Below are 17,185 nucleotides of genomic sequence, written 5' to 3'. Positions count from 1 at the left end.
TTGACGCCACTTCGGTGACTTGTGTGTCGATGGGGATGAAATGATGGTGAAAGACACACAACACCCAGTCATCACAAGCCAGAGAAAATCCCTGGCCCCGCTGGGGATCGAACCCGGGAAGCGAGAATGCTACCGCAAGACCATTTTTCTGTTGCCAAAAATGAATGGTCCCCCCCCCCCCCCCCCCCCCCCCCTCAAAATAACCTGTTGATTCAGTATCCGAATTAGGAACTTTCACTTTACAGAAAATGTGTTACAAACTCTGGGAAATCCTATGCACATTGTAACTTCCCTCTAGTAAAATAGTACCTCTTATTGTGTCAGTTTCTTATTATATGGTTATTGGTTAAACAAATTTAGTTTGCTGTGTATTGTATCATTGAAACTTTCATTTTGTCTCTTTTTATGTTAACATCTAAGCTGTAATCATGCAACTAGTGCATAAATTACAAAAATGGTAAAATATTACATCTGTATATAGGCATCACAAACAAAGCAGTTGTCAGGTGTTTACAAGTTTTCAATCAGCACAGTTAGTGTGTCCATCAGACAGAGTTTAATAATTATGATGTAATATTCAGTGTCAGTCAATCTTAGCTGATAGTCATGATGATAGAGCTGTGACATTAAATTGAAATAGTTAATGAGTGACAAGCTGATCTACTAAGGTGCTTAAGAATAATATGAATAAAGTAAAAATTGCCCTTTTTTGTTGTGAACAGATAGCTTACAGTTGTGCACTGTTGCTAATAATCCAGAAAAAGTAGGGTGGAAAAAGGTTTTCAATGAAATGAGGGCATACAGAAAAGGTTAGTTAGTTATAATGCTTCTAAATATATGCATCCAGTTTACAGAACACTGCAAAATGACCAAAAGTCACTAGAATGATAAGAAAATGACCAAATACAGCAAACTGTCTTTAACAGGTACTATGCACATATTAGACTCTAAATTCCATCTCTATAATCAAATGCAAATAAACAGACCCTGAAAAACACTTGTTCATATATGCATATGCCATCAACTACTTAAGTTGATCAATAAAACTTACTATTTATCTTCACTATGATTTGTGTAGCACCTTGGATAAGTGATTTCTGTAAATTCATTTTCTTTGTATACTTTTTCATGTACTGCACGTAGTAGTTGTCATTCAGATCATGTCTCCAACAACAGAAACAACTTCATTATGTTTTGGTTGGTAGCTCTTTCCATTCGTCTGATTGTCTTTTATATTCCCTTAGGAAAAATAAAGGCTCTGAAGGCAACTAATTCAGTTCAGTTCCTTTTTCAAGGTACGGTTTCATCAAAGATAGGGATAAGTCTTTTCAACATTCTCCAAATTTGGACAACTGTATTTTCAATAGCATTATTAACAAAAACTGTTTTGTCAGTAATGTTTTGTAAACACGTCTTTAGAATAGGTAAAAATTATACATTGTTTCTTAGTCATACGAATCTTGCTTATTGGTGGACATTTATACTAAAATGTTCTTCTGTTTTTAGTCACAAAGTAGTAAACATTTTCAGAATTACACTTTACTTCTAGATCACATGCTTTTTGTTCTGATTGTGTTGAGACATATTTCTACTGTGGTTATGTCTTCTGATGCATACGCTTCTCCTTCCACCGACTTTTTGATATTCTTGTTCATAAATGCCTTGAAGGGGAAGACAAATTTGATTGTCAATGAGACTGTGTCAAACGTCAATGTAGTCCCTGAACAACAAAATCTTATTAGAAAATAAATCTCAGCGTAAAATCCTAAAAATCTTAAACGGAAAAGGAATATAATTAATAAAAATATGTTGATTAAAAATACTTATATAATTACTTGCAAGGCATATTTTATTCTTCGGATGTTGCGTTTGCAGAGATTAAAACATATTAGTCAGTTAGAATTTCCTCAATAAGAATAGCATTAGTTGTGTTAGTAGTTGGCAGTTCCATACTGTAATATGTTTGGTTGTGAATTCTGCTTCAAGTAACAGAACAAAATAAAGTATCCCTTTTTTAGGTAAGTTGTGGATTTTATTCACAGTTTCATATATTTATAGGTTAACATGTAATTCGAACAGAATTTATTTTCTGGCATGCTTAATGGTATACCATATAGTTACTGTTATTGCTGTCCAAATACACACACAGTTGTTATTGTCCATTCTTCAGTGTACTTGTCTGCTCCTCAGCAACTTCCTATTTCGTGGGTAATAGTACAATCTCGTATGACTGTTCAAATACAAATTTATTCATTACACTCACAGAGCTATGTGATGTTTTGTGTATGTGTGGCCTCATTGAGATTCACGATGATGTCCACAGAAAATGAGTTACTGTAACGTAGAACATTTCACGTGTTGACTTGCTAGAATATACATGCAAAAAGTGGTTTTGCATGATGAAAAGAGTATATGACAAAGTGGTAATTGTTTTGATAAAGTAGAACACTCATGACTGGAACCCCAGGGGGATCGCCACTCTTTGGTGGGTTTGTGTTTGGCTACCATGAGGCCCCAGCCTTTGGAGCATTTTTTCCTCTTCCATTCTGCATGTCTATCCTCTCGCTATTCTTTTTCCCCTCCCTAGGGGAACACGTCTGGGATGTTTTTGTGAGTGTTCAGCATTGTCTGTTGCTGAAGTAAGAAGAATCTCACCTTTGTTTTTTGCTCCCTTTTCCTTTCTTTGTTTCCATTTTCCTTTCGTTCCTCCGCTTTGGCATTTGAGGTTCCTCTTTTTCTTCTTGCTCCCTGTGTGCTTCTGAAGGCTGGCCCACTCATCTGACGTGTAACAGGTGATTGGGTAACGTGTAATTTCCAGCTATGGGTCATCAGCTAGGGTTTGCACATACCCCCTGGTACAAGCCAGGCCCAGGGAGGGAAGACTGCCTAAGCTGCAACCTTTCCAAATTGCTGATTGGTCTGTTGTTTGGGAGGAGTGACCTGAGATGTGAACAATCATCTAAGGCAGGTGTGTGCCCTTGTGAAGGGAGCCCCCAGTTAAAAGGAGAGTGCCATTAGAGACAGTGGCAATCATGGGAATTTCCTCGCAATAAGTCAATTGTCTTCCCAATCAACTTCTACAAAACATAGTACATTTATTATCCAGAAAGGTGTTGATGCAATTGCTGGCCCTCTGAAATCCTGCTCTCATTTCTGGAATGGCACTTTGCTTTTGGAGACTGATTCTGATTCTCAGGCATGACAACTGCTTGCTGTCTCGCTTCTCCATAGCTAACCTGTTTGTGTCGAGGTCCATAGAACTTTGAATTCGTTCCGTGGTGTAATTTACACCAGGCTGCTTGACGGTCTGAGGCCAAAATCCAATCTTACCCCTCTGTTCAGAGTGTCATTGCCGTCCACCGTGTAACGAAAAAGGTAGATTCCTTCTTAGTGCCCATCCCTACTCTGTTCCTCACCTGTCATACAGTGGCGCTGCCGTCCAAGATCAATGCAGGCTACAAAATTATCATCGTCCGGCCATATATTCTGAACCCGATCTGCTGCTACCAGAGTCATTGTTTCAACCACACTAGAACATCTTGTCGACACCCTGCCAAATGTGTAATCTGTGGTAGGGATATACACAAGGGTGATTGTCTGCCTCCTCCTCCCCACTGTATCAACTGCAATGGCAACCATGCCGCCTACTCTCGGGATTGTCCTGTGTATCTTGATGAGTGGCCTGTCCAGGAGACCCTGGTAAAGAAAAGAGTGCCTTACCCAGTCGCTCGCAAGTTACTGGCTAGTCGCAAACCCTGTGTTCTCCCATCTGGCACCTGTAGTTCTGTTCTTGTTACCCCTCGCCCCATGAAGGACATGGCCACGCAGACGTGTGACATCAAAATCAGTTTGTGAAATCATCCATTCTTAAGGTAACATCGCCATCTGCCCGTCCAGCTGTGCAACAAACTCTCACCTCAAGGGGCGAAGCCACCAGCTACACAACTAGTATGCTGGAAAGGACAGGAGTAGTACTCCCATGTAAACTTCCTCTATCCCTCCAGCGAAACCTCACTCGAGTCTTACTCTAACCAGAAAGGCTTGAAGAAGTCCACCAAAGGCAAACGGTATTCTACTTCGGCACCTCAAAGATCCTCTTTGACGCCAGGTGGTACCTTAGCCCCGGCGGCCTCCGTATCCCCTGTGCGCACCACCAACTGGTTTTCAGCGTTGGACTCCGCAGACAGGCTGCACAAACAAGCCAATGCTTCTGTGGAGTCCTTGGAGCAGGATCCTCCTGCGTCTGTGCCTTTTAGCAGAGACTCTTCACAGGCTGTCATTTGACATCCACGGAGTTGACACCCCTGCAGCTCTTCCTCATCATCATTGTCCTCCAATGGAATGTTCGCATCCTTCGGTCCCAAAAGAGAATTTACAGCTGCTTTCAGTATTGCGACATCCCCTTGTACTCCGCTTTCAGGTAATGCAATTGTGCCCTCAAGACTGCTTTGAGCTTTCACATTACTTGACCTTCCCCCATGAGGTCAGCATTCCATCTTGTGGGGTTGTCATGCTCCTCATACGCAATGACTTTCAGTCAACCCATCTCCCTTACTACCGATTTTTGAGCTGTTCCAGTTCGCCTTTTCCTTCCCCACCTGACTTTTCCCCCCTGCACCATTTATGTCCCTCTTTCATTCTATGTCAACAGGGCAGACTTCCTTCAGCTTATTAGTCAGCTACCTCCCCCATTTTTGCTACTTGGTGACTTTAATTCGCATCATGCCCTTTGGGGACCTGTCAGAGAGGTGCCCGCTTGGCTGACCTCCTTAACCAACTTATCCTCTTCTACCCCATCCATGTGCACGTCCAAATGGCAGCTTATTAAGGCTGACTAGCAGCTTTACTTTTCCCTGGCGACCTTCAAACAACAAGATTTCCCCAATTGTGATGACCAGGTGGAATATCTCATAAATGTTATCCTTACTGCTGCAGAACGTTCCATTCCTTGCATTTCCTCTTTACCACGTCGTGTCCCAGTCCCTCGGTAGACTGAGGCCTGATGCGATGCAGTTTGAGCACGGAGACATGCTCTCCGTGTTTTTAACCATTATTCTACGATGACAAAGTGCATTAATTATGAACAGATGTATGCAAAATGTTGTCACGTTCTTCGAGATACTGAAAGAGCTAGCTGGATTTCATTCACTAGTTCTTTTAACAGTTCCACGCCTTCCTCTGTTGTGTGGGCCAACCTCCGACAGCTCCCTGGGACCAAGATCCATTTCCCAATTTCCGGCCTGACAATAGCAAACGATGTTATCATGGACCCCATTACTATCTTCAACACCTTGGGCCACCATTTTGCTGAAGTTTCGAGCTCTACCCACTATCGCTCTGCCTTCCTCCATTGGAAACAAGCGGCTTGGGGGATACCCTTCTCTTCTCCAAATCGTGAGTGCTACAATGCCACCTTTACTATTAGGGAGCTAGATCCTGCTCTCAGTTCATCCCGATCCTCTGCCCCAGGGCCAGACACCATCCACATTCAGATGTTGCAGCACCTTTCTCTTGTGGGAAAGCATTTTCTGCTTAACACATCCAACCACATCTGGGCAGAGGGCACATTTCCCAGATGCTGGCATGAAGCCACCATCATACCCATACCTAAGCCCGGTAAGAACAAAAAACTTTCTTCTAGCTACTGCCCATCTCTCTTACCAGCTGTGTTTGCAAGGTGATTGAACGTATGATTCATGCCTGGCTGGTATGGGCTTCAGTATCGCCGTTTACTGAAAAATTCACAGTGTGGATTTCGAGCACGGCATTCTGCATTTGACCATTTCGTTACTTTGTCCACCATGTCATGAATGGTTTTCTGCGGAAATCTCAGACTGTGGCTATGTTTTTCGATTTGGAGAAAGTCTACAACACCTGCTGGAAAACTGGCATCCTCCATACTCTTTACACATAGGTCTTCCATGGCCACCTTCTGTTTCCTTCAGGAATTTTTAAAGGATCAAGTTTTCAAGGTGCGTGTGGGTTTGTCCTGAGTGTCGTCCTCTTTGCTATCATCATTAATCCTATTATGGCCTGTCTCCTGCCGGGCATCTTCGGCTCCCTTTCTGTTGATTGATTTTGTCATCTTTTGCAGTTCTTCACTGAGCGGTGTCTTCAGCGATGTGTTGATTGTCTTTACTCCTGGAGCATCAACAATGGCTTTCGCTTTCCACAGACAAAACTGTTTGTATGAATTTCTAGTGACACAAGTGGTTTCTCCCACCATCTTTACATTTTGGGCCTGTTACCTTTCCGTTCATTGAAACTACGAAATTCCTGGGGTTCATACTTGATAGGAAACACTCTTGGTCTTCCCATGTGTCTTACCTGGTAGACCACTGTATGCAGTTCCTCAATGTCCTACGTGTCTTTAACGGTACTTCCTGGGGTGCCGATTGAACCACCCTCCTTCGTTTGTACCAGTCCCTTGTCTGTTTGAAACTCGGCTATGGGTGCTTCATGCATCTACACGCCCATCCCTCTTATGCCGTCTCAACATTATCCACCATCGTGGCATCTGTATGGCCACGGGCCCATTTTACACTACCCCAGTTGAGAGTCTGAATGCTGAAGCTGCTGAACTACCACTGACCTACCACAGTGACTTCCTCCTTGGCAGGTATGCGTGCTGTGTGTCTGCCATGCTGGCCACCCATCTGATGCCTCCTTCTTTGATGATTCCTTTGATCGTCAGTATGGGCCGTGTCCCTCTTCTCTGTTACGTCTTGGAGTCCACTTTTGATACTTGCTACGGCAGTTTAACTTCACATTACCTGCAACTTTCTTATTGGGTGTGAACCCTTCACCACCTTGACTTCGGGAAGTGACCCCTTTTAACATTGCCCTTCATTTGCTTCCTAAGGACACTACTACAGCCTCAGTCTATTGCCTTCAGTTTCATGACCTTTGTGTGGAACTTCACGATAGTGCCTTTGTATACACTGATGGCTCTCGGACTGATCATGGGGTTGGATGTGCCTTCGCCATTGGCACTCGTGTCTTTCGATATCTGCTTCCAGCACACTGCTCAGTATTTACAGCCGAGCTCTTCGTCTTGTATTAGGCCACGAAGTACATCCAGTGACACAGTCTTTTCAATTGTGTCCTTTGTTCAGACTCACTCAGTGTCCTTCAAAGTCTGTGTGCCCTGTACACCACCCACCCCTTAGTGCAGTGGGTACAGAAAATGTCACATGCTCACTCTTGGTGGCTTCAGTGTGATGTTTCTGTGGGTTCCTGGTCATTTAGGTCTGCCAGGAAAAAGAGTCTGCTGCCAAGGCTATAGTCCTTGTACCTCAGCCCGCGAATACCTATATTCCCTCCGATCTCTGTGTTTGCCATCTGTTAGGGGGTGGTGTCCCTTTGGCATCGTCAATGGTCCTCCCTTCACAGGAATAATATCCGGTTATTAAGCCTCTCCCAGCACACGACTGCACTTTTACATCTTTTTGCCTTTTACCTTTTATCATTAGGACTCTTCTGAGATGTAAATCCATCTGATTAGACCACCTTTGAGACAAGGGACCGATGAACTTGCTGTTTGGTCCCTTAAACCCCAATCAACCAACCAACGAACGCCTCTCCCAGCAAGTTGGAGGACCTTCTCTTGGCCCTCCCACCAGATGTCATTTTAACTAGTCTGCGTATTGGGCAATGACTTTTTAGCCATTGCCATTTGCTAAGTGGAACCACCCCACCACTTTGTAGACATTGGGCCCAAGTTTGAACTGTCCACCACTTCCTGCTGGAATGCCCATTTTTAAACCGTTTATGCTCCCGCTTGGGTTTGCCGTCTTATTCATCGGCCGTGTTAGCAAATTAAACGTGGGCTGTCTACTGCGTCTTACTTTTTATTTCTATATGGTATCTTTCTTAGCCCTTTTTTCAAGTGCCTGTTTTTAGCTGTCTTCCATTACATCAGTTGGGGCTGACGTACAGTTGTTTTTTAACTCCTCTCTGTCTTCATATTCTATAGTTTTGACTTGGGCGTGCATGACCCCAGTTGTGTTTTGCACTCTAAAGCAAAACAAAACAAAACGAAACAAAACAAAACAAAACAAAACGTAACTAAATTAAATAGACCAAGAACTCCAATAAAGAGGACGGTATTCAGTATTTCTGAGTGTTCTGCAACAGTTTTCCATACTGGGCAGGGTAGCACAGAGGCAGAGAGATTTGGCTCATATTCAAGATGAGTGGATTTCAAGTCCCCTTCTAGACTGCCAAGTGTAGATTTCCATTGTTTCCCTTAATCAGATCAGGCAGATGCTGCAACTAGTCCTTCAAAAAGGTCATGGCCTATTTCTGTCTCCATCATTGTCCAGCTTAGCTCTGTAATGATCTTGACAATACAGTTACATTAAACTCCCAACCTTCTTTCCTTGCAATGTGCTGTTTTAATCTCTTACACTTCCCAGTCCACATTATATTGCCTTGGCTGTTGTGTCATCAGAGACTCTCTCAGCAATCAGGCACACTTACAGGCACTAATGGTGATCAGATACTCTACCCCTACTTAAAATTAAAGGTGTCCTCCATTTTGTGTATTGAATTGCATTGGTGCTAACATAACACTGGCTATCATGTTTAGGTGAACTAACTTCTTTTTCTCTGGTTGTAAATGAAAACCTCAGCAAAAAAAAAATGATCAGTGTTACTTTGTCACAAAGTAATATTATTCCAGAAAGCTAATATTTCTGTTATTTTGATAAGTATTTCTAAATTACTGTTTTGCAGTTTGTCGCACTACAAATGGTATGACTGAAATTGAAGCAGTAGTTTTAACTGTTGTAGATGTTATGAAAATGCATACAGCTAAGACAGACAAAACAGGAAAAGAAGCTGAAGATGGGAAAGTTTGTTGCCAAAATGAAGTTAGAGGGGAGAGGGTAATTTTTTCTTCCAGCTTTATTTTTACAAAAAAAAAAAAAAAAAAAAAAAAAAAAAATCCCATCCAGTCACACCTCCTGCCATAAAGAAACTTTTGTGATGACTTTTTTTTTCTTCTTCTTCTGCTTTCAGGTACTATTCCCGAACCTCTGTCGATGACACTCTATCGCCACAAATCGTCAGATCCTCTTTGGAATAAATCTACGGGCATAGAGACAATTTTGAGGAAAATAAAAGAGACATGGGTACCTGAGTTAGTGAATGATGCAGATTCATTAGTGCAAAAAACTCCATTTCTTTTCTCTCCTTTTCACTTCCAGCTGAACAGGTATCTAAGTGTCTTTCTCTTTTAAATGTAATCGTATGTGCTGGCATTAATTTTCCTTTTAAGAGATACAGCTTTCAGTTTCGCACTGTGAATAGATTTGATACATTCTTGTTGTATTCATTGTATTTTTAATTTTGTCCATTCTGTTTGTATTCATTGTGTTTTAAATAAGTTTTTTTTCTGTTTCCCATTAGCACCCATCATTCCTTTTTTAAGTTTCTTGTTGTAAATGATAACTGACAGTCCTGCACTGCAGAAACTGTTACTACCCATTTGCAGCATCCTTTTATCGGGAAACCCATTTCTGTTGAGCATCAACCCTACTTTCCTTTTGCCCCATGCTTTCCTAGTCTCCCTTTGTAAGAAGTCCTAACTGGCTTACATTCCTTCAACAACTTCCCAGTCTCTTAGTTCTTGGTAAGTAGAACTGGATAAGATCTAAGAATTTTTAATAATTTTGTCAGTTGATAAATAATGATGATTTGTGTTTTGTTTTCATCATATTATTTAACAGTTATTAATTTCTGTTCCACTGTCTTCAATAATAGAAAATGTGAAAGGCTGTTGTACTCATGACAGATAAAAATTGGGTACAAAAACGTTTTCAAATGTAGCACAGTGAACGTTCGTTGCGTGCAGGACTTCGCTAGGATTATTTGGGCGGCTGGGATGATGATGATGATGATGATGATGATGATGATGATACTGCAGTAATATAGTAAGCAGTTAAGAAAATAGTTTCTCTAATCTTGCAAGATTGGAACACAGTTACAGCTACACACTTTGTGTGGCATTTACAAGAAATATCCTGGGAGATTGACATTCACAGAACCACTTATTATTCATAGGTAGTGATTCACCAAATATTCTACTGTATATGTAGGAGATGATTCATAGTGCTACATCTGCTACCCCTTTGGACCTATACACCAACTTTAGGGGGCTCACGTGTCATATCCCCACAGCAGTTTTTCTAGTTAAGTCATACATACCAGGTTTGTTTGTAATTTCTCCTAGTATCCCACATTTTTCCATGTTCATTCCTAATTGGGGGCTTAGGGGTGTCTTACCACCTGGTGTTGCAGAGTTGTACTAGTGCATAACATCATGCCCTTCCCCATGCATAAGCATGCATGTCCAGGCCTCCTCCCTCCTTTCCCATTCCCCCTCCCCTCCCCCTCCTTACCCTCTCACAGTCAGATGTCTATGTGTAGGGATAGATTGTAACCAGAAATGTAATCCAGAAGTAAACATTAACATTACCTAAAGCAGAAGAAGTCAGTCTATGTATAATAAGCAAAGAAGAAACAACTATTTCTTCATTAGGATATGATGAAAGAGGAATCAGGAAAATAAAAGGCAAAGCTGTACAGGTGCCTGAAGGAAGTGAAAATGACTCAAACTGCGAGTAATGTGAAACATGAAGACGGGAAGATTTAGAAGAAACAGTGGACTGACGGCCAACACATGACCGAAAGGAAGCACAAAGTTGACAGTTGCTCTGGAAGGAGTGCAACTGGTCAAAAAGTAATAAGCAACCATCAGTAATAAGATAGCAGCTAATAAATTTTTTTAGAAATTAATCAAGAACTAAGTGTGTGGCACGTAAAAGAAGAGAAGCTGCAGCAGCTGAAGGGAAGGAAAACTACTGTACAAAAAGTGCAGGGTCAGAAGAGACCTAATGGGAATGGGTGGGAAGAAACAAAAGATAACAGTAAAAACTGAAGTACATAGTAAGTTACTTACCTCCTAGTAAACTGGAAAGTTTGAATTTGTTCCAAAAGAAATGAGAGAATCTGGGGAAAATAAGATTGGGAGGGGATGGCTGATATAAATGAAGTAAGGGAGGCTGCTGAAATACATCCGGAATGAAAAGGCTTATCTAAATTAAGATGGAATGAATTATGAGATTGGTGTGCCACATAGCCACTTCCTGAATGTGGAGGCACATTTGCTTGCTTAGAGGAACTGAGTGCTGAAACAGTTACTCAGCTCCTTGCTGTTAAGTTGTTATGCTGAATAACACAGAATTTGGGAGTTGCCTTTGTGACTTTTCCTTCTGACCAGTAACATTGTGGTGGTGATCCCAGGACAAAATGTTGGATCAAACTCTACCGTCAGAAAAGCTTGTGCTGTTTTAAATCTACTTTTCCTGGACAGTACGCGGTTTGCCCATAATGGGACTGGAGCATGTGATACTGGGTGGTCATGTAGGGGAGACCATAGAGTGCATTGCACACATGAGCAAGAGCCAGCAGTTCTTTATAGACATGAGTAGATATTTCACAGGAGCTTGGTGAATGGTCTGTAGGAAACAGTTGAGAGCAACAGAAGTTTTTTTTTTCTTTTCTTTTTTTCTGGCTGTCTTGAGCAAGAGCCAGTAGCTTTTTTTATAGACAAGAGGAGGTATATCACAAGACCTTGGTGAATAGTCAGTTGGGAGCTACAGGAAGTTTGTTTTTTGCTGGCAGTCTCATTTCGTGGTATGTTGTAAGGAATTAATGCTCCTTTTGTGCTGAGTAATAGATGCATTTTGTGTGAGTTGCACGTACATACATATACTACAGGTCTATGTAAAATGCATGGCAGAAGGTACTTTGCAATATACCATATACTCCAGATACTTAAATGGCTCGTTCATACTGTAGTTAGTCCAATCTTTCTTCATGGTCTTCGGGAGTGATACATAGGAGGCTGAAGTGTTTCTGGATTTTTCACTTAATACTACTTCTTGAAACTTTTTAAATAGGCTCTTCTAAGATAGTTAATGTTTTTATCTTCAGGTGTCTGCTAATTAAGGTTTTTCAACACTTCCATGATGCTCTTCAGCGAGTCGAGCATGTGACTATTTGGGTTGGCCTTCTTTGGATATGTTCTTTGATGTGGGTCCTGAACACCTGAGAAATGTTTTAAGATAAGATATGCACACACTTTTCTTAGGCTGATAGCATCTTTCCAGTTTTCTGCCAATGGACTGAAGTGTGATGCCAGCTTTACTTACACCTGAGTGTACTTATACCCTCTACAAATTCTTAAACACAGGTGTTTGTATGAATCTGACTGATTCATATTGTTACTTAATGATTTGTAGTCACAGGATACTACTTTTCACCTTTTACATTTCTTTACATTTAAAGCGTTACCAATCTTTCCACCACATTGAAATGTTGCCTACATCAGATCAATTATTTATTCATTAAATTATTTAATTGGATGGTATAAAAATCTACTCACCAAGCAGTGGCACACACATAAGACTGTTGTGACTGGCGAGATTTTGGAGCCATTGGCTCCTTCTTCAGACAGAAGGATTGAAGGGGAAGGAAGAAGGACGAAGGAAAAGAACTGTAGAGGTCTAGGAAAAGTGGTAGATTTTCTGAAGGTCACCCAAAACTGCGGGTCAGGGGAGATTTACCATATTGTATGAGAAAGAAAGACTGATTGTTGGGGACTGCAGTGGGCGAGCTTTGAAAACCTGAGAGTTTAAAGGTGGAAGACAGGATAGTATGCAAGACAGAGATCACTACTAAATCATTGTGCACGAGTTAATAAGAGTGAGAAGCTAAGAGCATTGTATGTAACAAAGGTGGGAGTGGGCAGTGAAAAATAGGTGGCAAAGACAATAAAAGATGTAAAATTAAAACGAAGTGAAACAAAGATTAGTTACAGTGAAAAAAAGCTGAGTCGGAAGAAATTAACATAAATTAAGGCCAAGTGGGTGGCAAGAAACAAGGACGTGTTGTTGTGTTAGTTCCCATCTGCGGAGTTCTGAGAAACTGGTGTCTGGGGGAAGAATCCAGGTGGCGTGTGTGGTGAAACAAGCGCCGAGGTCACAAATGCCATGTTGTAGAACATGCTCTGCAACAGGATATTGCAAGTTGCTATTATATACCCTCTGTGTATGCCTATTCATCCTAATTGATAATTTGGTGGTAGTCATGCCCGTGTAGAAGGCTGAACAGTGTTTGCATAATAGCTGGTATATGACGTATCGTTTCGTAGGTGGCTCTCCGTTAGATAGTACACGTTTTGCAAGTTACAGGGCTATTACAGGTGGTGGTAGGAGGGTGCGTAGGGTAGGGTAGGGAGGTGGGTGCAGAAGGAGCATAGGATCTGACAAGAATATTCCGGAGATTGAGAGGGCGACGGAGAGCTATTCTAGGTGTGGTGGGCAAAATTTCAGACGGAATGGATCTCATTTCAGGGTGATTTTAGGAATTAGTGGCCCTTTTGAAGTAGCTGATTAACACATTCTGAAGCTGTTTCATGGGGGGGATCAACAGTACCAGTATTTGATGTGATGGCCCGGGAAATTTGTGTTTTAACTAGGATGGTGTGGTAATTACATGCAGTGAAGGCTGAGGTGAGAATGGTGGTGTATTGCTGTAAAGAATCTGCATCCGAACAAATTATTCAGCTTTATAAAGATAGCAGTTCATTGTAGATAAGTGCATCATCTGCATGTGTCTGAGGTTGCTATTAATACTGTCTGTCAGGTTATTAATATACTAAATGAACAACAAGGCTTCCAGTACACTTCCATGGGGCACATCTGATGTTACTTCATCTGTCAGTGACTGTCCATCCAAGAGAATGTGCCACCACCTCTTTACCAAGGAATCCTCAATTCACTCACAACTATTGATTTTCAACAATGCACACAATTGTACCTGTGTAATAAATGCTTGTGGTAGTACAGTGTCCGAAATCTCGTGAGGAAAGTGTGAATTGGGCTTAACATGACTGATGGTTTTAGAATCCGTGCTGGTTGTCCTGCAGTAGGTCATTCCGTTCAAGGTACCTAATTATGCTTGAATTGGAATATGTTGTAGGGTTTTACAACAGATGGATATCAGTAAGCTTGGACAGCAATTGTATTGCTCAATTCTGCTCCGCTTCTTCTTGTAGACAGGAGTGACCAGTGCCTTCTTCCAACTGCTGGGCACATTTTTTTTTTATTAGAGGAATATACGATATAATGTGGTTAAAATAGAAGCTAAATTGGCTGTAAATTATGTATAGAATCTGACAGAGATACCATTGGGCCATAGAAGCTTGAATTTTAACTGCTTCTCAATACCACTGTCACTGTTACATGTATCACTTATGTTTGCAAGGGTTCTGTGTCGTCCTTTGTAAAGGAACATATGAAAATGAAGTATAGCATTTTGTTTTTATTATGCTACTCTGAGTGTTGGTTTTTCTGTCATTAACGGGCGTGGAATTGGTAGGAATGTTGGGCTTTTACATATGACTAGAATTTCTTTGAGATGTGTGACAGATATTTCCATAAGGTTCTCTTACAGTACGCATTGAAGGCATCATGCATTACTCTTTTGACAGCCAAACTCATTGGATTCAACATCTCTATATCAGTATCCTTATGCATCATTGTACACCTAATATGCAGTAGTTGTTTTTTAAAGTTTCTTCAGAGCTAGTATACCCCTGAGGTCTTCTCTCAACATTAACTACCACTAGCCATGTAACTATCCAGAGCTTGTTCAATTGCTGTTTTAAAACTGAGCCACAGTTCATTTACATTATTCTGCCCAGAGGTACCTGTAAATGATTTAAGTTCCTATGTGACATGAAATTTTTTCACTAATTTTAGTTGCCCTTTTCTACCCAGCATAATTATTATTGCTACAACTGCCTTGTGGTCAATGAATGCCAGTATCAATAGGCACATCCTTAAAGCAGCCATGCCTATTTATTGCCATTGGATCTGATTTACATCATGTGTAGGGCTCAGAAATATTCGTTAACAGTAGTTTTTAGAGAAAGCATTTAGTATTATGTTGCAGGATACCTTGTCATGTATGCCATTATAAACTGTAATTTTCTCATTTGGTTGCTGGATCATTAAAGTTTCCTTCATTAATGACAGTCTGATCGGGGACGTATGTACTAATAAGCTCAGGTTTTTTTTCTGAAGTTTTTGGTTACATTTCTGGATGAATCTGGCAGTCAACAGAAGACCCAATTGAAAGTTTACACCAACCCATAACAGAGTTTTGCCCAGTTTCACAGACAGCTTCAGTTACTGTCATGTTGGCTTTTAGATTCTTGTTTACTGTGAAGAGTAAACCACCTGTCTCTCCCACTAGTCTGTCCTTTCAGTATGCATTTAGATTTGCCCCAAAAATCTCTTTGCTGACAATTTTGGGTTTTAGCCAGCTTTCTGTACCTTTATACTATATGAACTGCACTACTTTTTTGACTACTTCAGACTCTGGAACTGAGTTGTGAATTCTTGATCACTAGGATTTTAATAACTTCATTTGATTATGGAAGGGGGTGGAATGTTTCTTTGGATCTTACACCAATAATTCAGGACTGCCTCGTTATCTGGATTGGATGGAGAGTCACCTAGCTAAATAACTCTTCTGTGCACTTCATGCTCAGACAGCCACTTGGATATTAGTCCCTGGTGTGTAGTACACTTGGACCCATTCATGAGGTCTAAATCACTGTGGTGCAAGTCCAGGAAGTCACACCTTAAATCCTTGCAGAACCATGAAATATCTGGTTCATGCCTTCCACTTGGTTCTAAACTAGGGAGCTATGATCAGGTCTGGGAACAATGCTGCAGTGTGTCATCTTTGTTGAAACTCTTGTGAGCAGCTTTCTCTGTTAGCCATTGGAATGACCAAGTATAGCGTTGGAGCCCAAGTGACAAGTATTGTTTTAACATGTGCCGCAATCTGTGGTTGGTTGCATCCTGTTCTCTTAGTGTTAGCCAGAACCTCCCTTTCAACATGTTCAGTGAGACCTGTGGGGATACAGAGTGTCCAAGGTGATTGTTCTCATCCATTGCTTACATTTCCCCAAGGGTATTATTATTCACACCACGTGTTCTAGCTGTTGAAGATTAAAGAGACCTCTATTCTTTTGCACTTGCTTACCCTTTACGTGGCATGCAGCAAGCTTCCCCGTAGGTGAAGTGAGTCCTGTAACTCAGTTACAGTGGAAGACAGCACTAAAAACTTGTTGGTTAAGGGGATGGGTTTAAAACCGTGAGTTCTCCCTGATTGCTTCCTTCCTTGTGCAAGGCTTCTAGACCTACTACAGGCACTCCACTCTGAGCAAAGTGGAAGAGAGGTGATAGAACTTATACTTCATCTAGAGGAGATATTCATGGGAAGGGTAGTATTTGACTTTCAGAATCTCTCCTAGCACACCCATTCAAAGCAGCTTCCAGTCACTTGACAGCTATAGAGCAATTTCCACCACTATTCACTTACATTGCAGTAAGGGGAAAGATAATTCACAAAAAAATATTGATGCTAAAGTTTGCAGATACACTGAACCTTATATCACAATTTACTATGGAACTAACTAACTTCGTCAGTAATGGGTAATACTTATCTGTTAACTGACACATGCAGTCTAGTATTCAAAGGGAGCTAATTGTAATTGAGAAGGGTTTTCATTTAGAACACAATATATATGTAATTTACTTTCTCTTTGTAAGGATCTGGAAAAATTTGGAAGTTAATTCAGGACATTAGCCCACATTATGTTGATGAGGAATGTACACTGGCACTGCCACTTCTCCTCCCCAAGTTGGTCGAACACTGATGATGAAAGTGTTACTCCATCACTAACTGAAATACATTACCTCCAGTTTAAGTGCCTCTACACAAGCGTACTACTGAATTGGGTGCAGGTCTCGCAAAATAAAGACCTCCATGGTTGCAAATGGGAAGTTCTCCCTTTCTATATAATATCTGTATGTGGATTAGAAAAGATAAATGCATTGAATGATGACAACAACAGGTTGCTTCTGCAATAAATAGTTCAGTAATATGTGGCAATAAATTGTTAGGTGGGTTGTGGATTGTGAATGTAGTGATCAAGACTTAAGAGAGTTTTTTGTATCTGGAAACTAGTGAACGTTCAGTGTTTTCAGCTCACTGATGGAGTTGGAAATTAGTATTAATTTTTTTAGTGCTACTTGTGCCC

At 41.1% G+C, this 17,185-nt stretch overlaps 1 protein-coding gene across 2 annotated transcripts in view; it reads left to right on the top strand.

Annotated features, from left to right (window-relative positions):
• Positions 1-17,185, top strand: part of LOC126355049 (platelet binding protein GspB) — a 309,208-nt gene that overhangs the window by 167,624 nt on the left and 124,399 nt on the right. For both annotated transcript variants that reach the window (XM_050005202.1, XM_050005201.1), the window contains exon 19: positions 9,022-9,217. In XM_050005202.1, coding sequence (XP_049861159.1) covers positions 9,022-9,217 — 196 coding nt within the window. The remainder of the gene's footprint in view (positions 1-9,021; positions 9,218-17,185) is intronic.

The sequence above is a fragment of the Schistocerca gregaria genome, chromosome 3 (assembly GCF_023897955.1).
Source record: "Schistocerca gregaria isolate iqSchGreg1 chromosome 3, iqSchGreg1.2, whole genome shotgun sequence".
Lineage (NCBI taxonomy): Eukaryota > Metazoa > Arthropoda > Insecta > Orthoptera > Acrididae > Schistocerca > Schistocerca gregaria.
The sequence above is the reverse complement of the archived record's forward strand: the minus strand, read 5'-3'. Positions and strand labels throughout refer to the sequence as shown.